Raw genomic sequence first — 26,312 nt, forward strand, 5'->3', positions numbered from 1 at the left:
CTCTGTTACAAGATAGATTTTAGCTCCTATTGTGTGCTGATGTTTTCCCTCCATAAAGACATTCCTCACTGGATTTCCACTGGATAGCTGTGCTGTTCTCAGTGGCTTGTGAAAGTAATTATAGGTTGGCAAAGTTTTCCCTCTTAAAATTCAAAGGCTTTACAACAAAACAGTGAACTCACAAAACATCCACAAGGTACTACCTTCATTTTACACATACCGAAATTTCTTTCTCCTCCTTGGCAGAGTAAATAAACACACAAACAAAAGCCCTGAAACAGTCTGAAATTTGTTTTGGTCAGAAAGAATATATGGCTTATCAAACCCTGGAATGAGGGCTCATTGATGGCTGAACTGGAACTTTAACAGTTTGCTTATACAATATATTTAAATAAAATGTTACTGCAAAGTGCATATTTGAACTAATAGACTATTTCTTGGAGTTTTACAAGATTACCACAGAATCATTCAGGTTGGACTTTTAAGATCATCAAGTCCAACCATCAACCCAGCATCACCACTATGCTCACCACTAAACCATGGCCCTAAGTGTCACATTCACACCTTTTTGGAACACTTCCAGGAATGGTGACTCTACCACTGCCCTGGCCAGTCTGTTCCAGGGCTTCACAATTCTTCCCATGAAAAGTATTTTCCTAAACCAACCTAACCAAAACCTCCAACCTAAACCTCCCCTGGCACAACTTGAGGCTGTTTCCTCTTGTCCTGCCAATGAAGCTTTGAAGACACCTGGGCATCACACATGGTAGCATGGAAGGTCAGACAGCAGGAAGACAACTGCTCCATTTCAGCTGGATGCTTTACCCAAGGATAATAAACTTCCTCAACCCACCATCATGAAGAATGCCCATTAGCACGTGCAGACAGATTTCAAGTGATGGACACAGAACAGGGAAAAGTAAAGAAAATGCTTCTATAGAGCAGAGACTTCTTCCACACTGCAGAAAGCCTGCCTCTACAATTGCATCCACTGATCCAAATGGAAAGATTTAGCTCAGAAGCTTGTTGCTCCAAGAACTTGGAAGCTTTTTAACCTTTTCCCTTTCTATTCCCTTTCATGCTGAAACTTCTTGCTGGTTACTGCAGTTCCTTCAGTCAGTCACCAAAGAGGTACAGATCAGTGATTCTTGAGAAAGGATTTGCAAAAAAAAGATCCCCTCTCACTCTGCCAAAACTCATGCCTTTCCCACAGCAGCAGAGATCCAGAATAGATGGGTTGAAAGGGAACTTGAGAGAACAGAATGTGTTCAGATAGCTCCCAGCAGAAGCTGCATCTGAGCTGCTCTGCCCCATAGCAAGAAACCACTGGACAGAAGCCAAACACAGAGGACATGCCAGGGACCCATGGCAGAGCCTCTAGCACGCAGTTACACAGCAACAGCTTCATCTGAGCTCAGAGTGGGAAAGAACAGCCACTCTCTCTGAATGTCAAAGCACTCTTCCTTCCATGCAAGCTGCCATGGGATATGTACAGCTATAAGTTTCCTGGTTCCTTCTTAATTTTATTTTAATGCTACCTTAAAACAATAAAATAAAAAATAATAAATTTAAATGCAGTAATTGAAAGATCCTATGTGAAAAGAGCAGTTGACACTTCTGAGCTTCAGGGTTTTAACTACCAATTCCGATCCCCTAATTCTGATCACAGCTTCAATGACTGAAAATCATCTCACCCAGGCAACACTGGAATACTGCCAAAAAAGGACAATTCTCTGGAGAAAATGTCCCCATAATAAGTCATTAGGACACCATGACAACAACAGGCTTGAGCCTAAACGAAAGAAAAATTATTGCTGCAATCCCAAAGACAGAGTAAGTCAATGCACATAGAACCTACCAGAGGCCTTACTTCCAAAAAACACTGCTCAGTCTCAAAGCTGTCTGAGAATACATTTTCACAACCCTCACAAATGAGAAAATGCTTAAAACTTAGTAAAGCTGCTTCAAAGGACACGTAACCCAGCACAGATCTAAGACAGGCTGCTGCCAGGGACAGAAATCCCCATTACAGGACTCTGTGTAGTGTTAACCAACCACCAAACCTACTCTGAGTGACGGATACTCAACAAAAGAGTCTGCTGGATTGTTATCTAAAGAATATAAACCCTCTTTTTAGTATTTCCTTCCTTGGACCTTTTGTCCTCTTCCTGTGGGATGAAACAAACCAAAGCAAAAGATGTAAGGTGGGGCTGCTCAGCCCCCAGACAGGTACACAGAGGTCCTTCTCCATTGCATCCCAGGGCTTGGGGAAGGGTAACCTGGTTGTGGTGAACCTGCCAGGCTCCCCCCTTCGTATCAGGGGGGAACAAGTAGACAAGTAGAAACTTGGAAACCAAATGCTGCTTTGGGCTGGTATGTGCTGAAGAATTCCAGCACCACCAGCTCCAACAGCAGAGAAGACTCTGCCCCTGTGGCTGCAGTATGGAGACACCACGCTCTGCAGGTCCACCTGTGCTGCACCAGGAGTCAGGTTAAACTCCTTCAGCCACTCACAGACTGTCTGCTTTGTGAATCTCAGTACGTTGGTAGCTGTGTGGACAATAACCACGGGTGCTAAGCCTGTTTGTCCTCTTCCTGTGGGATGAAACAAACCAAAGCAAAAGATGTAAGGTGGGGCTGCTCAGCCCCCAGACAGGTACACAGAGGTCCTTCTCCATTGCATCCCAGGGCTTGGGGAAGGATAACCTGGTTGTGGTGAACCTGCCAGGTTCCCCCCTTCGTATCAGGGGGAAGACAAGTAGAAACTTGGAAACCAAATGCTGCTTTGGGCTGGTATGTGCTGAAGAATTCCAGCACCACCAGCTCCAACAGCAGAGAAGACTCTGCCCCTGTGGCTGCAGTATGGAGACACCACGCTCTGCAGGTCCACCTGTGCTGCACCAGGAGTCAGGTTAAACTCCTTCAGCCACTCACAGACTGTCTGCTTTGTGAATCTCAGTACGTTGGTAGCTGTGTGGACAATAACCACGGGTGCTAAGCCTGTCAGGTCACGCAGTTTGACGGGAAACACAACACGTGGGAAATAGCAAAGGTGAACAAATGAGACGAGTCCCCGAGGCAGAACAACACTCAGGTTTTACCTTGCCCAGCTCGGCTCTGACGGGAGTCTACACTTGCCTGTCTTCGGTCTGGTGGCTCCTCGTTCCCTCCATCTGCACGAGAACCAAAACAGCACAAGTAGAACATCATAGTGGACAGGTCAGGCAGATGCAACTTTTCCTAGACTCTGCCCTGTGGCTGAAGTATGGAGACACCACGCTCTGCAGGTCCACCTGTGCTGCACCAGGAGTCAGGTTAAACTCCTTCAGCCACTCACAGACTGTCTGCTTTGTGAATCTCAGTACGTTGGTAGCTGTGTGGACAATAACCACGGGTGCTAAGCCTGTCAGGTCACGCAGTTTGACGGGAAACACAACACGTGGGAAATAGCAAAGGTGAACAAATGAGACGAGTCCCCGAGGCAGAACAACACTCAGGTTTTACCTTGCCCAGCTCGGCTCTGACGGGAGTCTACACTTGCCTGTCTTCGGTCTGGTGGCTCCTCGTTCCCTCCATCTGCACGAGAACCAAAACAGCACAAGTAGAACATCATAGTGGACAGGTCAGGCAGATGCAACTTTTCCTTGAGTCCCATCACCTATCTCAGAGGAACAGCAGGGCAAAAGGTCCCTCTGGCAGAATGAAACTAGGGAAACTGCTGCTTGACTCTGCTGCTCCTTCCACCTTTGCCCCAGCTCACTGCAATGAAATCCATGAGGTCCTCGGGGACAGAAGGAAGGTTTACTTGCTCCTACTGATCCCACAGACATCTCAATGAGATAAAAACCAAACTGTGCATCTTCAAAGAATTCCTTCACTTTGGGCTGTTATATCAAAACATAAAAATATTAAGCGTTGGAATAAAGAGATCCAGAAAAAAAAAATTGAAATATGAAATCTGAAACTGTCCCTTTAAAATTATTTGTTCGCTAAAAACCCGGAAGGCTGGGAAGAATAAAACCTCTTATTACATCCTCTTGAAACTGTTTAGAAAAGCAGCTACAGTTAACAAATCCCAAATCCATCTGTGTAAATTCAGAGTGGGACATTGTGTACAATATTATACAATTAATTACAGGCTGCTCTTCATTGATCAACTGACCAGATTAGAAACAATAGATACACCCATCAATACAGATGCTTGAGTACATGGAGTCTCTGGCAGCTGATAGCAAAAAGAAGCCCAACTCCATAGACTGGGAAAAAGCCAGGGATTTCAAATTCAGGCTGTATTTCAGCAGCTCTTTCATCATGGCAGGGGAAGGGGAAGCTTTTAAAATCTTTAAAAATAGTTTTGAAATAACTGAATTCTTAAATAGCTGTTTAAAAAACTCAATAGCTGGTTTAGCATTGATGTGTTCTGATGATACTAAAAGCAACTGCATTTTGATATATTTGTATCTCTGCATAGCTCTGTAGAAGTTATTTGGTGGAGCGGCCTTTTGTGCCATAATTTAACTTTATCCACTCCTGCTACATTTGAGCTACATGTGGCTTGATGGGAAGTTTTGAATTGTAGCACAAGAGCAGAACTAAACGGGGACTAAAACTTTTAGTGTACCCCCACCTCCAAAAAGAGAGGAACCACACCCCAGGCCAGGAGAGGTTTTCTGCTCCCTCTTCCCTTGCTGAAATGCTCCCAGCCCTCAGTTTTCCTGAAGCAATGCTCAGGCACCTTGAACAGATGCCAGCCAGGCCATTTCTGTCACCTTTGCATCTTTCCCTGCTGACACAGCAGCTGCATGTGAAGGTCGTCTGGCTACAGCAGAATCCTGATTTTAAATGAGCTGCACCCACCCCAACAATCCAACAGCTGCCAGGGGCAAGGGAGGGCACAGACCATGACCCTTGCCCAGCTCCCTTTTGCACTCTGGCTGCCAGGAGGATGTCACACTGCAAACACAACTGCAACTGCAATATCATTATCATCATCATCCCTAATGGCCTCTGGCTATGAGCCCCCACAGACAACCTCTAAGTCATGGAGGAAACAAAAAACCCCTTTGAGCTGTGAACACGAATCCAAACGCAAAATAATTGGAAGGACTAAACATTTCAAACGACAAGAAAGTCCCAGTATTAAAATCAGGAGTAAACCCCTGTATTTATCCAAAGACACACGATCACCAGCAAAAGACAAACCCTGAAAGTTCCATCATCCTTCCAAGTGCTCAACACCAAGGAGCTTGGTGGGTGGAACTGGAGGAGTTTTAAGGTCCTTTCCAACCCAACCCTGAGATCTCTGATGATTCTATGAATCCATCTCATTGATCACCTGGAAAGACAACTCCTGTGCTGTACAGTTACCTAGGAGCATCAAACGTGCCTTGAGAGCAAGCCACGGCCAAGGGAGGGGCTGGGGCAGCAGATCTGGGGTCCTGCTCCCCAAAATGCTCCAACACTCAAGGGTGGGACACAAAATGGTGACAACAGGCTGCCAAAGCCATTGGGTTGGAGAAGAGGAACAGGGATCAAAACTCTGGGATGGCTCTCCCCGCAAGTTATACAACACATTAAGGGGGAAAGAAAGCTCATGGTAAATTAATCTCCAAAATGCATTTAGCGGGTGGGAGAGGAAAAAATAAATCAGGTGACTCAGCAAACATTAAATCTTCAGTCAGCATACAACTGCTGCTGCATTTGATTTGGATGCAGCAAAGGTGGAGCTTGGTGGAAACCAAGGATGGAAAGGAACAGCCACAGTTAAGAGCTGAATAACTGAACTACTTAATTTTTTTTCTCTTCACTGCAAATCAAAATGTTAAGCATAATCTGTTCCTGGAAGTGGAGGAGCAAGGTTAGCAGGGAACAATACCACACTTAATTATGAAGTTATCTCACTGTACACACAGGAAAGGGGAGATTACTGTTTCTAAGGGAATATTAATTCTCACATTTTTTGAACTTCCAAGTGCCTGCATTCACATCCACCTCTGTGTGCACATCAGGACTCTGTCATGGCACCAACACTCCTAGATATTTTATTTAGGCATGATTTTAGGTAGTTGTTACTATTTGCTCTAGCAATAGCTATTGCTTATAGACATGACCTACTATTCAGACAACATTTATGGACAGTATCACTCCTGCAGTTCAATTGACTCAGTTGCTGTAATGATTGCCAGGGTGGTGAAACACCAAAGTTATTGACAAACCCTTCAATACAACAGCTAAAATAGGTCACCAGAAATAAATCAGTTGTGAAATCATTGCTAGAGAACACAGCTATCCGTGTTAATTTAAAATAAAGACCAGCACAGACTGAGATGAACCTGTTCAAGGAGCTTTGCAGAAGTTGTCAAGCAAAAGAGAAAACAACCAAATGCCATGAGGGAAGCGAATAATACTGTAAATATTGACTGAGCAATTCATATTCTCTTGCATCTCACTGTGAAAGGGAGAAAAACTTTTGTGATCTTTAAAAAAATTTCAGCATTAAGAAAAGCCATTAACTCTTACACAGTATTTTAGTTTTTGAAAGCTGCTGTCTCCTCAGTGTCCAGTATCTGTCCACCTGGGATGCTGGACACAGGTCAGAAACCTGACAAGGCTTCTGAGTAAAGAACAGAGTAAACAGTCATGGCTATTACCTCTTTCTCTCAGTTACAAGGAGATGAAGGATCTCAAAGATCATGATCAGTCACAGGATCAGCAGAGTAGCCTCTCCTGCTATAGCCAGGTATGACAAACACTCCTGCTTCTTCTTCTCCTCCCATCCCCATTAAAACTGACAACACAACAAATCCTTCCCCAATACACACAGCTGGATTCTTTTAACTGACTGCTTTGACAGGGAAAGGTTTCAGCACTCCTAAACAAATTCCCTGCACAAAGCACCACAATTAGTATGAGGGGGCTACAAACAGGAGCCAGATCTGCACCAGCATCTGCACCAGCACATCTGATGTCATAAAATCCCACAGCACCTCTGGCATCAGCTCTGTCAGCACCTCCTGCCAGGCATTCTCGTTAAAGGCAAACATAACAAGTTTCATACAAAATCAAGTGCTAGCAGCCCAATATTTCTGGTTTCCTGTTTAATTAAAAGGCCTTTAAAACCCACACTGTGACTAAAACGTCTCTCACGATCTCTGATCTGACAAAGCAATTTTTAAGGCAGAAGAATCCAAGGGTGGGTGAGGCTGCTGCACGCATGCTGGGGAATCTGCGGCAGGAACCGACTGCATTGGATGTGCTGCTGCTCTCACAGCAACCAGCAGAGCACACTCCACTGTAAGAGCTGATAAATCAATAGTTTAAATCCGTATCGTATCAAAATTGTATCTGGAAAAGGTGGAAGACTCACACAAAGCCAGTCAAGCTGTCAGGGACGGCTCCGATTCCAGCCCTGCCCAGCATCCCTGCAGAAGCATCCCTGTACGCACGGCACAGCGCCTGGAGATGCGGCTCCCAGCTGCCATTGTGCTCCCAAAACAAAGACACGGGGGGAAAAAAACCCTGAAATAAATAAATCAGACAGCTCCAGGGGCTAGAGCCCAGCGGGAGGATCCTGGAGCTGCCGGCACTGCTGCTGCAGGAGCCAGCGCCGAGTCCGACCCTGGAGCCCGCCGCAGCGATGCCGGCGTAGGGAGGGAGCTGCAAATCTTCCTCTCAGCATTCCCGATGGATTCCAGCCTGGGAAGAAACGACACGTGCCACATGATCTGCCTGCTGCTCTCCCAGGGTGAGATGTGCCTGGAAAGGGGCAAAGTGTTTCCCAGCCGGAGCAGGAGAGAAGAGAGGGAGCCCAGTCTGGTAGTGCAAACTATTATTTTAATCAAAAGTCCTTCCTGATCACTTAGCCTATGAGTATTTTTCAGCCTCAGAAAACAATATGCACCACAAGAATTACTAATTCTTATTATGCTATGATTAATTATATTATAAATTCAATAAATTCTATTATTATTATTGTTGTTGTTGTTGCTATAAAATAGCAACTTGGCTTAAGAGGCTTTGGCAATTCATAACCATGCTTAAGTCCATCTATTTATCGTCCAAGGTCCTCTGTTTTTGAGGAAAGTCATTTGGGCAGAGCAGGAATTATGGATTTGTTTGGTTTTTCGAGGGAGCCCTAACACAGATCCAGGGAAACATCACCCAGGGAATGTGATGCTAAAACGCCTCGGCACCTTCCAAAAGTTAGCACTTTTTTTCTCCACCTGCTCCTGCTACATTTTTATGGCAAAAACTTCCCCTTTTTAGGAGCAGAGCACAGACACTTGCTGGGACAGGGCATGACAACACAGGACTTGCTAACAGGTGCCCAGAGCAGCTGGGGCTGCCCCTGGATCCCTGGCAGTGCCCAAGGCCAGGCTGGGAACACTTGGGACAGTGGGAGGTGTCCCCACCCAGGGCAGGGGGTGGCACTTTTAAGGTCCCTTCCCACCCAAACCACTCTGCAATCCAATGATAAATGGACTTCAAACTGTAAAGGTCCATTGTCTTCTTGTGGGATATCCTGCATCAACTCTCCATGTTGTTTATTAGTCATGAAAATCCACAGGAAAAAAAAAAATCTAAACCAACAATAAAACCAACCCAGTGGTCAGAGGCCAAAAGACTTCTTAGAGGAGCCACAGATTAAAAAAAAATTCTTTGCCTCTGCAAGTACATTTGTGTTTATTTTTATTGCTGCAGTACTTGGAAGCCTGAACTGAAATTAAGGTCCTACTGTGTTGGCAGCTTGTGCAGAAAACACAGCAAGGAAACACCCTTGTCATAATAAATTTATTAACTTCAGTCCTATTCCTACAAGAGACATTTCCAGCATTCCTGCCCAGGAATTTCAGTCACAAGTACAAATGAGGTTTTTCTCAGCATGTATAGGAAATCAGAAATCATATACACCAACATCTGAGTTATTCTGGAGCAGAATGAATCCTAAGTAAGTTCAGGTATCAGTGACACAGATGTGTACCTTCATTATCTCAAAAGCTGTTATTTGTCATTGGAAAAAAGCAGGTACTTCTCATCTGGGGTACGATTCATCTCACCTATTTCATGCAGAAAAAGTAGCATCCTTGTTTTTATTAACATCAAATGACTCTTTTATCCAGAGACACCTATACTGAGTATGTAAATCAAACCCAACAATCCCTCCTCTTTTTTTTTTTTTTTTGATGTGGGAAGATGACTTCAAGACAAAAATATAAGGAGTAAAAAACTGTGTTGCTAATAATATTTGGAATTTATACAGTGTATTTCATTCATTAATTTTAAAACCACCATAACGATGTATAAGTCAAAAGCAGACTATATTTAGTATACAATTAAATTGTGTCACTTTAAATCATAACAAAAACAAACAAACAACAAATATAAATTAAAAGCCTCTTTTTAAATCTGTATGTTGGAATAATGAGATAATCCATGATCTTTGTTTCTTACTCTAAGAACGGTCCAAAGGTCCAGCTCAACAGATTATTCTGTCCACCAGCACATCAGTAACAGAGTCTCAGAGGAGAAGTGATGGCTGATAATCATTCTGAACTCACCTAAAGAAATTTTCAAACCTATTTAGCTGACAAAAAGTATGTTCTGCCGAGGTCTGGACACCTTATCAAAGCTCCTAATAAAATGTCCATAGCTTGCTTCAGATTTTGAGGGCTTTTTGTACTCTAAGAGAATATGGGTCGGCCTCTAAACTGATCTCACCCTCAAAAAGAAAATTATATAAAAAGAAACATAAATCCTCCCACTTCAGAAAGATCTTGCAGCAAAAATTTCCACAATTCCTTCAAATAGGTCAGTTATAGATGGAAGCTCTAGCAAAAATTATCCATGAGTTATCTAAAAATATATCTGATACTAAAAAAAATAGTCCTCACAGACATGATGAGAGGAGAAGTTTGTGCAAGCAGTAGAAGAGGCTGAAGAGGAGAAACTCCTGAAAAGGTGCAGCTTGGAAGTCAATCCTCTCCCAAAGAAAAGATGATTTTTGCATTAAAAGTATTAGTAAGTTACAGACATTTACTCTTCCGTAAGGAAAAAAAGGAAAAAGGAAGGGAAACTGCAACTCCAAAAAGAGAATTTAATGATGGAATTGCAGAGTCATCCCTCACACCTGGCACAGGTACTTCCTGCAGCCAAGAAATGCTTTATGTGAGCCAAGTGGAACGTGCATCTTGGAAAAGCAGTCACTTCACATATACAGTGCTGATCGTAAAAATCCCTCAAAAATAAAAACATCAGTCACACCTGGAATAAAATCCTCAAATGGATCAATACAGATTCAACATCTGTCAATGTAATAAACAAGAATCTGCAAGAATCTGCAAGAATCTACACTAACACTTCCCAGGGACAAGCAACACTGAATATAAACAATATTTATCTTTAGGAACTGGGGAAAAAAGCGATGTGGAAAACTCTCACATCTTGGAGACAAGAAAACATCTTATACATTCAACACACTGAGGTAAAATGGCAAAATCAACATGCATGTGTTGAATATTTCTAAAACAATTTATTTATTTAGAAACATTTCACACTTAGTAAGTTTCTAGAATTGTGAGAAACATTACTTTTAGGTTGCTTGTATAAAATCCAAAAATCCATTTTAATAGATCAGATCACAGATTTTGTTTAAAACCTGCTTTAAGGGAAGGAATCCAAGTTTGTTCCTGGGGCCAGGCCTCTCTCAGCAGTTATGTGACAACTCAATGTGACAACTCAATGACTTCTTACTGATTTTCCAGATGAAAATGTTGAATTCACTCAAATACACATTATTTTCTTAAAAGATTTGATTGGATTTTTAAACTATCACAGACATACAAATCCTTAAGGTTTCCTCAGACATTCTGGAAAGGACATTCCACTTTCCCAACAGTCTGGCTGAACAAATCCCTCAAATTGATATTATTTTCTTTTGAAGGTAGTGTGTACACTCTTTTTGAACTGTATATGAGAATACCTTTTTTATGCTGAATAAGAGAAGACAAGGTCATTTGATGTGGGAAGATGGAACTTCATCTCCTTTGCACATCAGCACAGGAATTTCAGTGGGATTTGATAAAAAACTCCTGCTCCCTCTGCTGGCTTCAATATTTCATCACAAATCTGTCAGTAAATGGGAGCAACACCACAAAATCCCACCTGGATCCAAAATGTGAGTCCTGTGTCCTGCCTTCTGGGGCTCTCACTGCAAGAAAGAGCATGTCCAGGGAAGGGAATGGAGCTGGGAAAGGGGCTCAGCCCAGAGAAAAGGAGGCTCAGGGGGGACCTTTTGGCTCTGCACATGTTCTTAGAGTTGGTGATAGTCACACATGTGAAAATGTTTGTGAATCAGAAGGAAATAAATGCATATTATTTTAATGCAGGCTGCTAAAATTCTCTTTATGATAATAGTGGAGGAGAGAAGCAGAAGCTTCATTGTCCAAACATCTTGTATTTGTCTGGGAAGAGAGTTTGGTACATGAACAAGACATATTTTCATCAAATAAATCAGAATACTAGGAACCAAAGAGCATGCCTGTATACATATACATCTTCCTGATACATTGCCTGCTTCAGAAGGAAAACACTGAATTACATAAATGCAAAACAAACTTTCAGGAAAGGTCAGTTCATGCTTAAACTCAAGGGCAAACTTTGCCATGGTCAGAAGATTTGTCAACATACTCAAGCCTTGTTTAAAAATGGATTTATGAAAAACCAGTCATCTTTGTGGAAGAACAGGATCTGAAATATTACTTGGGTGAAATACCTTGAACATGTGGATACAGTCAGTATTCAAGACCATAATACATGATGGGTCTTTTAATACCTCATTTTTAACACTTTATTAAATTAAGTTACCTGACATCTACAGGACCCACCAACTGGATCTCATCACTCAGCAATTTCTTTCAGAAATTAAACTGAAAAAGCAGTTGTGACCCTCAAACTCTTCTGGGGTAAAAGTTATCCTCAGACTTCCACAAGAGATCAGATAGATGAGAAACTGCACAGAGATCTGGCCAGGCAGAAATGAGACCTTCACAGAAATGCCTTTTATCTTCAAAAGGCAGGAATTGAAGGAGAAGAGCATTTGACAGGGCCCTTTTCAGCCCCAGAATTAAAATATAAAGTGGCAGGTTCCAAAAAGCCCTATAAATACGTTGGAAGTGAGAAGTAATTGGGTCTTCTGCAAACCAGGAAAGAAGAAGAGGTTTTTTAAAACCCTGCGCCAAAAATATTCTGAATGACAGGCAGGCTCCTGGCTGGGAAGCTCCAGATAAAAATTGTGTATTTTATAGTCAAGAACAAGCAAGATGTAATTCCTAACTAACTCAGAAGAGAAAAGCAGACCCTTTGGGCTAAGGATTACATGTCTTAGATTTTAGAGTACTTGCCTTGCCTTGATTGATTTGTTTTTTCTGTGTGTGGGTGGGGTTGCTTGTTTTTAGTTTAGTTTTGTTGTTATTGTTGTTTTCTTGTTGCTTTTTTGTTTTATTTCATTGTTCTTTTGTTGGGGTTTTTTTGTTTTGTTTTCCCCCTGGTTTTTCCTTTTGTTTAATGTTACATTTATCTTGGCCTCTGTCAGAAATAAACAGAACAAATTCTTGGGCTTACTCCTCACAAAGTGAAGGGAAATACAAAACCAAACAAAATGTGCAGTTTTGCAGCTGAATTTCACCAGGTTCTAAAGGGAATCCAAACTCTTACAGCAGCATTAATTTAATGTGATAATGTAAGAGGGAAAAGTCTGCTTGGAAAAGAACAAGGATAACTGTAACAGGTGGAATGATGAGGCCCTTTCATGGACTTACTTCCCCAACAGGATGCTGGAATGAATACAAGTGGATGGATTTGATGTGCACTACTTCAATACACACCCAGAGCAAGGAATGGTTAATACAAGCAAGAAAACTGCAGATAAATGAGACAGGTTTTTAATTAAAAAAAATGAAATCAGAGGAATTCATAGTCTCTGGATTCAGAGAACAGAACTGCCCCAGAAGAACTGAATTAGGGGGGAAGAAGGCACAAACATCTCTTACAAGCAGCAGCAGCAGGTTTGCCTCTCTGCAGATTAATACCGCTGCTAGCTCTGACCATAGGGCTCTGGCCACAGCAATCCTGCTGGATTTTCATCCACAAGGAATAACACAGGAGAAAAACATAGTCCTTTTATACTTTAAAACACATCTCGTGTAATATAGCTCTGGATATAAACAAATAAGAAAGCTTGGATGTCTGCGTATCTCTAACTTAATTCACACTAGAAAAACAAAGGTAATCTGCAAAGACACTGAGATCAGATTTCAGCACCACAGATGCTATCTGGCAGCTTTGTGGAATATCCACTTATATCAGAAACAAACAACCTAATCAAAACACTGTTGTGTCCTCAAGGCATTGCTGTAAACCATCCTGAGCACTCCTGAGTCACGGGAGAATTTTTCTTAAGACAAGACATGAAGTATGTGCACACACGTGTGCACTGAGCATGTACTGTGAAACTCCAGCACTGAAGCTCTGAAAGGACACCCAGAATTAATCACAGGAGATTACACAGGCTGATGCTGCAGTAGAAATTAATTGATTTTAATTAGCACTACTGTATGTAACTGTCTATTCGGATGCATGTAATTGTATTCTTCTTTTATAAATATTTTGTGTGTTCCTGAATCACACCATCAAGCAGCAAAGCGGAAAACCAACCCTGGCTGAGGTAAAATAAATGTTAACCACAGAGAAGTTTTTCAGAGAAGTTGCTTAGCAGTTTCTAAAGGAGGACAATTAAGAAGGTTACTGCTGTCATTCTTTTAATCACCAAGAATTATCAAAACCACATCACATCTAGGAATCCTTAGCTTGACTCCACTGCTCCTGCTTGTCAAGTGCTACTGCAAATGAAAGACACAGCAAAGCACAGGATTTTCAAAGGCCAGTGTGCTCCTTTGGATTCCCCAAGAAAAGAACACAACACCTTTAACCCTGCTTCAAAGGTTTATTCCCACACTGGAATGCAAAATGACTGGAGTGTAGGAAAAGAAGACACAACACAATTTCACAGAGACATCTGGGTGGGCTGTCACCAACCCACAAGACTCAGACTCAGCACATGGCACACCTGAAACCTCCAACAGATGATTTTCCTAACACGGAGTTTAGGATTTTGTTCACAATTCTCAGAGATGGGTGTAGCTCTGATGGGGCAAATCAGAGCACCAAAACCATCAGGGAAGCTTAATTTCTTCTAATTAGCATTCTAAATCACGTTAATGATAAACAAAATTTTAAAATTTCAATAAACACATGATCTTTTTACAGCACTTGAATGAGAAAAAAATCTAAAACCTGCAGTGTCCCACCTACAGAAACTGCCAAGACAAAACCCACCAGTGAAGACAACACTGTTGGAGGGACCAAAAGTACTCAATTTGTAATTTGCCAGAACAAATAAATAAATAAATACAGCAAGTTTCAGGCTCTCAGTACTGCCTGCAACACGGAAAATGTGCATTGAAGATTTACTAATTGTTTTCCTTACTGTGTTGCAAAAAAACCCCAGACTTAAATATATTTATCTTTAAAAATCTAGGCAGTGATGAATTCATCTAATGTCATGTAAGAGTTTAAAAGATTAACAACTATCTGAAAAATTATTATGCTGTGCAGGGATGTTTGCCACTTAGTCACAAACAATATAAACAAACCTGATCATCTCATTTTCCCATTCCCTCTCTTGCCCTGAAGAATGCCAAACAGAACTTCTCAATAAAGCAACTTATTTCAAGGGCAGAATTACAGTAAATTTAACATACACTCCAGTCACTAGGCATTAGAGAGAACCTCATCAATTCAATTCTGTCATATTATTTTTCAATATATGAATAAGAAAACCCATCTCCTCTTCTGCTTTGCCCAAAACCAGACTGTCGAATCTCAGTACTTCAGAACGGACATTTTTCATTCACAAAATAAGAAACACGTATTTGCAGAGCTTGGCATATACAAAATCCTTAATATTGCTTCTGGGAGATAAGCCAAAAGGAATACCAGGGCCTGTTAGCAGCACATCTGACAAAGAGAAGGCTTTGTACAGAAATCACAAGTTAAGGTGATTTGTCTGCGTGCACTTTTCTAAAGGTATCATCAAAGGACTTGTACTTTCAAAGAGCAAACGTGACACAAATCACAAGAGGATGGAGCCATCTGCTCACGTTTTCCACAAGCCTGTCTTTTCATGCAGGTGCCTCCCTCACACCAACCACTCCTGCTACAAGAGACCCAGGAGTGCTGTGGGAAGGAAATCTCCAAAAAAGCAATGAACAGCCACCACCTCAGGCCTGAATTCTTATGGTGCTTTCGCAAAACAGATTTTTACCTGCTTTGAGATCCACACCGACTACAACACCACGGTGCATGCCTGAACTGCCCAGGACCAACCAAAACTCCAGAGCTGTCACCAGACACTGGAATAAGGGACCACTGATGGCTAAAGCATCAGTGCTGCCCCACAGCAAAGTCCCACAGCTCTCCTTCCCCAAATACAACATGGCCAGGAAGGTATTCACAATGGCCAAATTCTGGCAGCGTGACAAACACAGAACAGCTTGCTGAAGCCAAAAGAAAACAGCTCGTTTTCCCACTGCCTTTACCAGCACTGTGACTCCTCATCCTCACCTCTGGTTTCTCAAGGAACATCCATATGAACATCCCTAACATAAATATCCACATTAACGCAGATGCACGAGCACAAATAAACACTGTTATCCCAAAATATTTAAAATGTGTTGCCAGATGGCTTTAAAATTCAAAATGAAAGATCTAATTAAAAGCTCTTCTCCTGCCAACACTCCATTTTTGGAAAAAACTACAAAAGTTAAATAAAAATGTTTTTAAAGCCTATCAATATTTTGTAATGTTTTGTTTTACAATTACAATCTCCCCCCATCTCTGTCATGGATGAAACAGGCCAAGTCACGTGAACCAATACTAACTGTAAACTCCTTTCCTGAGATGGTAGAAAAACGAAATTGATGTAAATGATGACTAAATTTGGGCAATTTCTCCTTTAATTTCAACTATTCCCATTCCTCTCTCTCCCTCCTGTTTAAAAATAAAAGCTGAAAAGAAATTGCTGCTGCTCTCACAAGTTTTGGCTGTAATTAAACAGGTTTCACTGCCACAAGTTATCACAGACATTTCAGAAGAAAAAAAAAAGTCTCACTTTCCATAAATGAAACGTGAACCTTGATGCTTGTTTACTACAAGATTATGTAGAACTCTTACTTGCTTCTCCCTGCATCTTATCTCCCCAACAAAACCAGATGATGGTTTACATCCACTTAAAAACAAACATACATACAGTTCCAAATTAAAAGCACAGCACTGTATTAAAACAAAGTATAATGATGTTTGTGGAGTCTACAAGATCGTCAGCTGAGTGCATCTGTTCATTAACAAGAAGAAAGTCCTGCTAAGACCAAAACAAACATGAAAGGAAGGGCTTCAGATCCCACACGCACGACGAGGTGAGGGTTACTTACCGCTGGACCTGTTTTTGCGGTTTGACTTCCCTCCTGTAAGAAGCATCTTGAGACTGTTTCGAAACATGGCGATCCTGTTCCACTTGGTTTGTTGCAAACGCTGCGGGAAACAGAACAACAGACGCGCAAAATCAACACTCCCATTCGGACCGCTGGAAGCCATGACGGAGAAGAGGTAAAGAAGGGTTAAAACCAAGATAAAATGACGAAAAGCTATTTTGACAATGAAATTCCTAACAACAACATCCACATAAAGCCCACCATTCAGTTTGCTTTCGGCTACCTAGGCTTTATTTACAGGACAACACAATTCCAGTGCTGCTGGAAGAGCCAACCTATTTTGCCCTATAATTTATCATCACACAGAAGTGGGAAAGACACAGCATTTAGCAAATTGCCTCCATTTCCCATCACTATTAAAGCCAAACACATCAGAAGGAGCTGCTGCCCTTCCTGTTGCCCAGAAAATCAATCCTGCTGACACCAACCACAACTCCAGATGCTCTGCAGCTCCTGGGCTGGTTGACTGTCAAATTCTCCTGTGAGTTGAATAAATTGTCATGAGGAGACAAGTCACTCAAACCCAGAGTAACTGATGCAAAAAATCAAACAGAAACATTATCCCTATATTTTCCTTGCTGTATATGTCTTGGGAGGATAAAAAAAAGGTTATTTGAGTACTGCTGAACATAAAAGAGTGTCTGGGATCACCAGGCACACTGACAGCCTCTGCTGGGGAACAGCCACTTATTAAAGCATGTAAAGCATGAAAACACCTACAACAAAAGCAGTTCAAACTAGACCAAAAGAATTGTGAAGAGTCTTTGATCAGTACATACAATAAACCACAATTTTCTTTCTATTGTACACATGATATTTCATAGTTACAAGATAACACATTCATCTTTTAAAAATAAAGAATGATTTTTTTTTTTCCCTGTAACAATATTTGTTTCCTCTTGGAGGATGCTCAGTAAATGCCATCTTGCATTTCTTCCCATTTGTCTGATACTTTCAAGTCTAATAATACAATAATGCTCAGTTCAAAGAGCTTTATATGTATATTTAAAGCCACTGAAAGTCCTTTTAATATGGTGTACTCACTTACTGAGAGACATCAGCATTCCAGGGCAGCAGCTCAGAGTACATACATCCCAAGCCCCAGTGAGCAAACAGGGATGGCAGCAACTGCAGCCTTTCCTAACACAAGCTCCCATTCACTTACCAGATTCCACAAACAGATTTGTGTGCCTCCATGGATGAGCATTAAACATGGAATCTGTATTTCCTTGGCATTTATGAATCGCTTGAGCATCCCCTGTCACTCTTCTGCCACCAAAACACAAGGAGCTGGTGCTCAGGCTCATTCCCAAGGCTCCTAAACGAGGCTTAGGTCCCCTTCAGAGTATCCCACTGCTACATGACTATCAAAAAAAATTCCATCTGGATACACAGACAATTGTTTCGGGACTTTCCCCATAGTGGCTTGCACTGCAGAGAGAACTGAGCAGAGCTTTGCCGCCAGTGCTGAGCTACAACTGAATTCAACCAAATTATGTCAAGGAAGCCACCCAGCCTGGGCCTAGACCACGCCAAAGGCAAGCCTGATAGTCTGCTAATAATTATATTTACCTGTATCTTGCACATGGCAAGCAGAGCCAGGAGGTGCTGTGCTGCTACTAAGGCTGAATGAAGGCTCTGCACAGACAGAGCCTCGGTGAATTTGCTCCCAAGAAGCCCAGAGTGGAGAGAGAACTGATGTCCTGCATAAAGACCCTGGGTTATCAGCCAAGGGACATCCCAAGGACTGATTCCATACTCCCAGGGGACTGCTGGACTACAGGAAGATGACTCTGCCCATGCCAGAACTAGGTGGTTTTTAAGGCCACTTCAACTCAAAGCACTCAGTGATTCTGTGACTCTGCTTTTCCTGACGTGGTTCCTCATTGTTACTCACAGTACTGATGTATTCTGAGCATAAGCACTCATTAGACTTACATCCTGATTAGTTAAGGTGTTCACAACACAGAGGAGCAGGTGCCCAAAATCAGCTGCTGGTTTTCATTTTCATGCACAGCTGCATCCCTTTGTGGCTTTGAGCAAACATGGTCACAGCTCTTCCTCTGTTCAGCCAACACCACTAAACCAGAAGTAATATTTAAGAATAAGCACTCTAAATTAAAAATCCTGTTGGTTGTGTTAGTTCATGGAATTAGAAGCATTAAACAGCAAACAGAATTACAGTATTAGGAAGAGCTGGATCAGAGAACTTTTCATCCTAACCCATGAACTCCTTAAGGCACCTCACAGCCCAGGTTAATGCCTTTCTGCAGGATCAGCAGCAGCTCTGTCAGCAGAAGCAAAAGCTGCAGGAATGTGATGGGGATCCTTCACACCCCCACTAACACAAGATATCTCCTGCAACAATATGGACAACCAAGAGCTACTACACTTGATTTGTCCTTTACCTTGTCATTTGTAAGTTTACCAAACAAAATGAAGACATTGTATGAGCACAAGTCTCCAACTATCAGCAGATGAATAAAAATATAGAATCTCTATGCAGCATTTTTAGAAAAAACAGTTCCAGAATCTCCTGGTTTATGTCTAGACACTCTGACAAATGTTGTTTGATCTTCTAATAAATCTAAATTTCAATGAAATACATAAGCAATAATAACTTTCTGAAGCAAGGCAGTAGTACAAATAGGATGAGGAAAAACCCCAAAGTGAAGGGGGTAGAGGCAGACTGAGCTCTGCAAGCTGCAAACTTACACCAAATGCTAAGCTTGAACAAGTCAGCGACATCTCATTAAATCCTTTGGGATGACTAAGGCCTATTCCAGTGTTTTCTTAGTCTTAAAACAGAGTTTGTAGACAGGCTGCAAAAGCCACCTCATGTTTCCGGTGGCTACACATTATTACAGCCCACAAAAGTAACTTTTGCTTCTTTTTATAGAGATACTGTCTGTCAGACACACAATTACAAAATCAAAGCAAAATGTTTTGCCTATATACCACCAGTAGAACGACCAGTTCCCTGTATTCTCCTCCTCTCTGATCACTCCACTAAAAATAAAATTTTATTTTATATAAAGCTGATTAGCAAAGCTAAGCTCTTGTTCAAAGGAGTGTTTGATGTCCAGTGAGTTGTACAAACACTGCTGGCAAATTCTGGGCATGTCAGCGTGAGAAGCTATTAAATGTATATCCTAAGATTAGAATTCTGTATTTTTTTCCAATAAGACCAATTTCTTGACAAGTGGCAGGAGCTCCATGACTATCAAATCCATTAAACTCTGCCTCACCACAGAGGTGGGAATAAATGATTACAATAACACTGAAGTCTAGGGAAATATATATTTGTAAGCTTGATCCATGCACATTTAAACACACAGGAGCAGAACTTAGACATCAAGTTTAGAGATTAAATATTTCCAGGAACTTTAGGAATGAAAACAGCACTGTTGTGACCTAGCAAGCTTGCCAAGAACTTCTAGGATTATTTGGAAATACGAAAACAGCAAAGGTATTAAATGTACTAAATCCCACCAATTAGAGGTCTTTAAGCAATTAAGAGTTTATTAAACAGAGTTCTCTAATAGGCTTTAGAACAACAAAATTAATTGTTTGATGTTATGTTTCTCACAAAAGCCTGAACACCAATAACTAACTTGGGGGACCTGACGTGAAGGCCAATCTGCCGATCCACTCTTGGAGATCTCTGGACAGGATCTTTCCTACAGATCCTGCATGGACTCCCATAAGTCCAGGACCCTTGTGCTCTCCCCTGTCCTCCTGATATGACCTCACTGTCTTTGCTTCTCCAACTACCTTTGACAGAAATCCATAAAAATACACCCAAAAACACCGAACAGCATTCCCACTGGAAAAACGTGTGCAGCGGGTCAACGTAACGTTCCACAAGGAAGCAGGAGGTTGGCCTCAATCCCTGCCTTTATTTTATCAAAAGAAGCAGCTGTTAATGCTCCAGTTAAAAAGCAATTCTGAGAGCATAACAAAGTCATATTCCCACGTTAGTGAAGTTCCCAACAACAGCCCTAAGGTGGATGTGGCCATACAAATTTCTTGATGAGTCTGTGGTGATTATGCTCACTCAAAGTCTGTGGCATTTATGTTCAGAGGTAATTTTTATACAGTTACAGCCTGGGAGGAAGGAGACAAACACTGTATTATTATGGAAACCCACACAATTTAGCAGAGGAACAGCTCATTTTGGTGCTGTGCTTGGAACACAGCACTTCCAGAGGCTGAAGCTGTTTGTACCTGGAGCTGCACCACCAGGAAGATGCAAGGCTCAATCCCTCAACACACACGTGCTCTGTGCAGGCTCGAGCTTCCCCTTCTCTGCTGACATGAGATTGTTTTTCTTTTTGTCTGGAACAGTCATACTTCAAGGAAGGACACAGGAGAACAAAAGGACTCACTCTGAATCCAGAGAAACTCACTACTCCCAAACAGTAACAATCCTCCTGAGATAACTGCCAGCCACAGAATACCAACTAACAGACCTTGTAACCATAACTTTTTGAATTTACTTTTCTGGGAAAAAGATTTCTGCAGCAATACTTAAGTGTAGACATTTAACACCTATTTAAAACGAGATCAGAAACATTGCAGAAAATAATGCAATCACTCAGTAGGAGAAAGCCAAAAGTCAGTTCTCACCTCAACATGAAAATGGGATGACCTTGAAATTCAGGAAATTTAATTTTGAACCAGGCTTTGTCATTTTGCATAACCTGGTTTCTAATTCTAGATTAATGATACAGCCTGAATTCCCAAAGGACACTTCCATTCTCCATATACAACGTAATAATTATCCAGCCTTGGAGAAAAACGACAATGAAACAAAAGCTAGAAATGCCATCACCTCACTTTCATCAATTCACCTGCAGTGCTTTTAGTGTCTTCTGTGTTGCTCATAGCAGTAACAATTATTGCTTTGGTTTTAAATATTACTAGTAACTGCCTCCATCAACAAACAAGTGAGTAAGTATCTAAACTTGAAATAAAATGTGGCACAGTGCTGCACAAGCTCAGTCTTGCTAAACTGCCTTGAAACAAATTTTAGGGCACTTTCTACAAGCTGGAATCATAAAATGGCCAAGACTGGAATGGACCTTAAAGTTCATCCTGTCCCACCCCTGCCATGGGCAGGGACACCTTCTGTTGTCCCAGGCTGCTCCAAGCCCTGTCCAGCCTGGCTTTGGACACTTACAGGGATCCAGGGGAAGCCACAGCTGCTCTGGGCACCTGTGCCAGGGCCTCACTTCCCTCACAGGGAACAATTTCTCACTCTAATTAAACCTAATATGTGAAAGCTCTTACATCCTTTTCTCTAATACAATCAGGTTAAGAACTGGTAAAACTGTTACAGAAAGAACCCTTGTTCCACTTTCAGGTGATCACACATTAAGAAAGAAACCACAGAAGACAACTGCAACTCTAAACAATTAAATGATGCCCGCAAAGAACACATGGGATTGTAGGAAGAAAAAATTCTCCTACCTTGATATCTTTAGACAAGTTAAATCTTTAGCAAGAAGTGTCCTCCTCCATCCACTTCAAGTCCTGAAAGACAAAGAAATGCAACAGAATTTAGTAGCAATCTTCTCAGCACCCTCTGCGCCCCACCCTGTCCAGATGCACGCACAGAGCTACAATAATCTCATCCCAGGAATAAACCCACAAATTTTCCAGAGGATTACTGTGTAAGCATCAGGCAGATCCCACTCTTCATCCTTACACTTAAAAAGTGAATGCTCCTGCTATGAAATCGCTGTTAATCAATACTAACTTTGGTCACTTGCCTCTTCCTTCTCACCATTTTTCAAATGGGAAGAGAAAAAAGCAGATATACTGCCCTTTGACACACATCATATAGGACATGGTTAACAAGCATATTTCCCTTCATCCTATCACGTTCTCCTGCTAAAAGCCTACAACCTCCCCACTGGTTTTTTTAAAACTCAATCCTTATATAAACATAATTCCCAAGAGGGATCCAGCACTAAATCAAGGGTTCAGTACTTGGCCCTTTGCTCTGTCATCATGTACTTAGAACATGAAGTTCATCAACGAAAAGCCACAAGAAATGTATCTTGCCACTCACTGAAAAAGATGACAGCAGCTATTTTATTCCCAGCCTGTATTTTATTTGTGCTGATGATATTGCATTACAGCCTGCACCAATCTATTGTTTTAGAAATCTCATTTGAGAACCAGCAAGGAGAAGGAAATAGAGACACATTTCATTTGTCATCCAACAAACAAACAAAAAGAATCAAAGTAAATTGAGGCCACCTTGTATTTGCAAGTTCAAAACAAAGTAGAGTAAGTGTTTAACTGCATCAGTCAGGTTTTTTGTTCTCCTGCAAGAGGATACTGAGAAGTCACTGACAGCTTTACTTGGGATTCATGGTGCTCCCAGAACTGTAACAGTGACTTCTATGGTCTTAGATTATAGTTTTGTCTGTAAAACTAAGACATTCTATAAATTAATCTAAAACCCTATTTTATTTCTCAGGGCTGCCAATTACCTCCCTGCTTTCGATTTTTCATTTCTCTGGGAAAACAGAGAGCTAATAACCAGCACAGCCCTTCCAAGAGAACAGGGAGGTTTTGTTCAGTCAAGCAAGGAAACACCTCCAAAGGCAGCTAGCTCATCCTGCAGCACCAAGGGGGATCCCTGTGATGGGAACAATGTCCCAAAACCTCTGCCAGAGACCCCAGCTCCAACACAGAGCCCTGGGCTCTGTCCCACCAGCTGCATTCTGCTGCTCTGCCAGAGGATGCTCCTTCTTCAAATTCCCTTCCTGGCTTGTACAAACTGCCTGAGCTCCAAATCACCTGAATGCCCAAGCATTTAGCCTTTGGCAGAAACTGCCTGCTCAGAAAGACTCAGCTACAAATTTTTCAGTGCTCAACCAATCAGAGCACAAGAGCAGCACGGAACCTAAACCCAACCAGGCTCAGATCAAGCAAGACTTTTATTAGATATTACTTCACATGATTTAAGTCCCTAGAGGGGGAGTTTTTGTAAGGGCATGGAGTGACAGAACAAGGGGAGAATGGCCTTAAGCTGAAGGAAGGCAGGATTAGATCAAATACTGGGCAGAAATTGTCTCCTGTGAGGGTGGGGAGGCCCTGGCACAGGGTGCCCAGAGCAGCTGTGGCTGCCCCATCCCTGGAAATGTCCAAGGCCAGGTTGGATGGGGCTCAGAGCAACCTGGTCTTGTGGAAGGTGTCCCTGCCTATGGTACGCTGTGGAACTGGGTGAGTTTTAAGGTCCATTTCACCCCAAACCATTCTGGGATTCTGTGATCCTAAAAAAAACCCTCTATTCCTTAGATCCTAAATAGACAAAAGAAAAAAAAGACCTTAAAATAAGTATTTGGCCTTCTCCACAATTCTTTTAAATAGTCCAAATCTGGGTACTTGCAAACACCTCAGGTGAGCAAGTAATTTTTTTTCAAAAGCAGCAATGTTACAATTTTTGGAAAACTGAAAACATTCAGAGAATAACTAAAAATAAATCCTTATAAATGTTTCAGTGTGCTGCCATCTATCTTCTCAATACAGCTCTAAATGTGATACCCTGTAAAACAAAGAGCAGGAATGGCCTGTGCTGTGTGAGCTGCAGACAAGCACTTACAACCCATCATCTGCTCAGGAACTCCCCATCTGCATTCCACGAGCAGATCCAATGAATCTGCTTTGCATTGAGCTTTTAAACAGCAGAGCTTTTATCTGCTCACAGGATTACATTAGAAATCTTTATGTGAATGCAGCAGATATTAGTGGGTTGTCAATAAAAACTGAATGTCATTAAAGTGCTTTAATTCTTTAAATGCCTTTAACCTTCTAATTATATTTGTAAATTCTGCTATTGAACTATAAGAAAGTTATAAATTCTGACATGTTGTATCACCACCAATACATTTAGAGACTAATATACAAACAGCTTTGGTGGCAGAGATTCACTTAGAATCATTCCCTCTTGATTAAACACACAAATCACCAACTAGCATGTTTCAATCAGAAGCAACATTCAGTCAGAGTTTCTGAAGGTAGGTTTGGAGGGTTAAAACCTCTGGATGGCTGCAAGCTTATTATTATTATTATTATTATTGTTATTGTTATTGTTGTATTATCGTTGTTATTATTATCATTATTATCATTATTATTATTATTATCTCAGCATTGTTTTTCCAAGTTCTGCTAGACTTGGCAGGGAGATCTCAACTCTTCCCTCCAAACCAGTAACTGAGCAGTTACCACCTGGCTCTGCTGGTTTCCTTCCCAGCTGCTGAACTGCTGCAGTCTTCAGACTCCTCCTGCCCCTGCCCATGAAGCCAACTGCTGCCAAGTGGGATTTTTTGCCCATAAAATCCAGCTAGGAATTGCCAGCTACCAATTCCAAACTGCCATCTAGGTTTGCAAATGTGAAACATGAGCATGGAATAGGAATATTCCTGAGTCCCATCATAAAGACAATAATATAATGAATGCTTTTTGCCAACAGGGTCAGGTAATTTACATCAGGAACCCCCTGAGAGTGTCACAAGGCCCTCCTGTGCTACAGAACAGCAGGAAAATACACTTCACCCATGGATCCTTTCACTGACTTTGCAACCAACTGCTGATTCCTTTTCTTCTGAACAATTCTCAGCCCAGAAGAGAATCAATTCACATATACATTTCTTATAGCATGTTTACTGTCCTAGGGCATCCATCACTTCATTCACATCTATCACTAGAACAGAAATTATCCAATTTAAACAGTTTTTGATAATTCTTCGTGTTTGGGACCTTTTCACTGCTTCAGACAATTTCTGACTGAAGCCATCATAGACAGAGCTGCTCAGACAGTTGAGAATGAACAGATTATTATGTAATTTCCAGAGTAAGAGAAGAAAGAAATGCTGTTAAAAACTACAAGTTGGTAATAATGTCACAAAGCTAAGTAAGCAAACACCTAAAAGCTACACACTCAGGAGAGGAGGTAGTTAAGTAACTCAGACACAAACTAGTCATCCTGCAGTCCCAAATAATTTCTTGCTTATATACCTGTGATAGGTAATAACCATTGAGTTCTTCTGCAGAACACTGTGTTAAAAACAACTGAAGTAAAACAGCAAAAAGCTGCACATTCACCACCCCTCTAACATCCTTCACATCCATGTTGAAATATTTCTTAAAAAGAGCTTTTCTTATATTCTGTTAAACCTGTAAGTATACGGCACGCAAATTAACTCCATTTTTGAATATCCTAGTGAATGAATGCACCCAAAAAAAGCATAAAATCAAAGCCAGCTGAGTGACTGCCCAAGAGAAGGGCTCCTACCTAATGTAGGAATTACTGAAATAGGCAAGAATGGTTTATGAAAAAAAAAAAAAATCCCAATATTGTCAACACTTTCAGCTGTCAGAATTAAGCACCTTCCTGTCACTCTAATACAGAAAACTGCCTATATAAGGAATGAATACTTTCAGGTACAGCAACACACATTGTAGCTGCAATATTTTCCTGTCAGGCTAAAATCCATGAAGAAAAAAAAAAAAAAAAAGCTTTTAAAATTCGAGGAAGAAACCAGAAAAGCTACCATCCACGAAAACTTGACTACACAGTCTGAAATCACACCAGAATGTTTGATTTCACAGCAACAAGTTTGAGAAATGTCTTGAGATATCTTGAGCTGAATACCACCCATCCTATATTTGGAAATATTGAACATTAGTACT

The 26,312-nt window shown here is 41.4% G+C and overlaps 1 protein-coding gene across 1 annotated transcript in view; it reads right to left on the reverse strand.

Moving 5' to 3' along the window:
- The window catches only part of TANC2 (tetratricopeptide repeat, ankyrin repeat and coiled-coil containing 2), a 150,790-nt gene that overhangs the window by 103,799 nt on the left and 20,679 nt on the right, over positions 1-26,312 (reverse strand). Inside the window, exons 2-4 of the mRNA XM_041426254.1 lie at positions 22,077-22,139; positions 16,545-16,644; positions 3,505-3,576 (exon numbers count right to left, since the gene is read on the reverse strand). Coding sequence (XP_041282188.1) covers positions 3,505-3,576; positions 16,545-16,611 — 139 coding nt within the window. The 5' untranslated portion in view covers positions 16,612-16,644; positions 22,077-22,139. The remainder of the gene's footprint in view (positions 1-3,504; positions 3,577-16,544; positions 16,645-22,076; positions 22,140-26,312) is intronic.

The sequence above is a fragment of the Onychostruthus taczanowskii genome, unplaced genomic scaffold (genome assembly GCF_017590055.1).
Source record: "Onychostruthus taczanowskii isolate IOZ18803 unplaced genomic scaffold, ASM1759005v1 scaffold91, whole genome shotgun sequence".
Taxonomy (NCBI): domain Eukaryota; kingdom Metazoa; phylum Chordata; class Aves; order Passeriformes; family Passeridae; genus Onychostruthus; species Onychostruthus taczanowskii.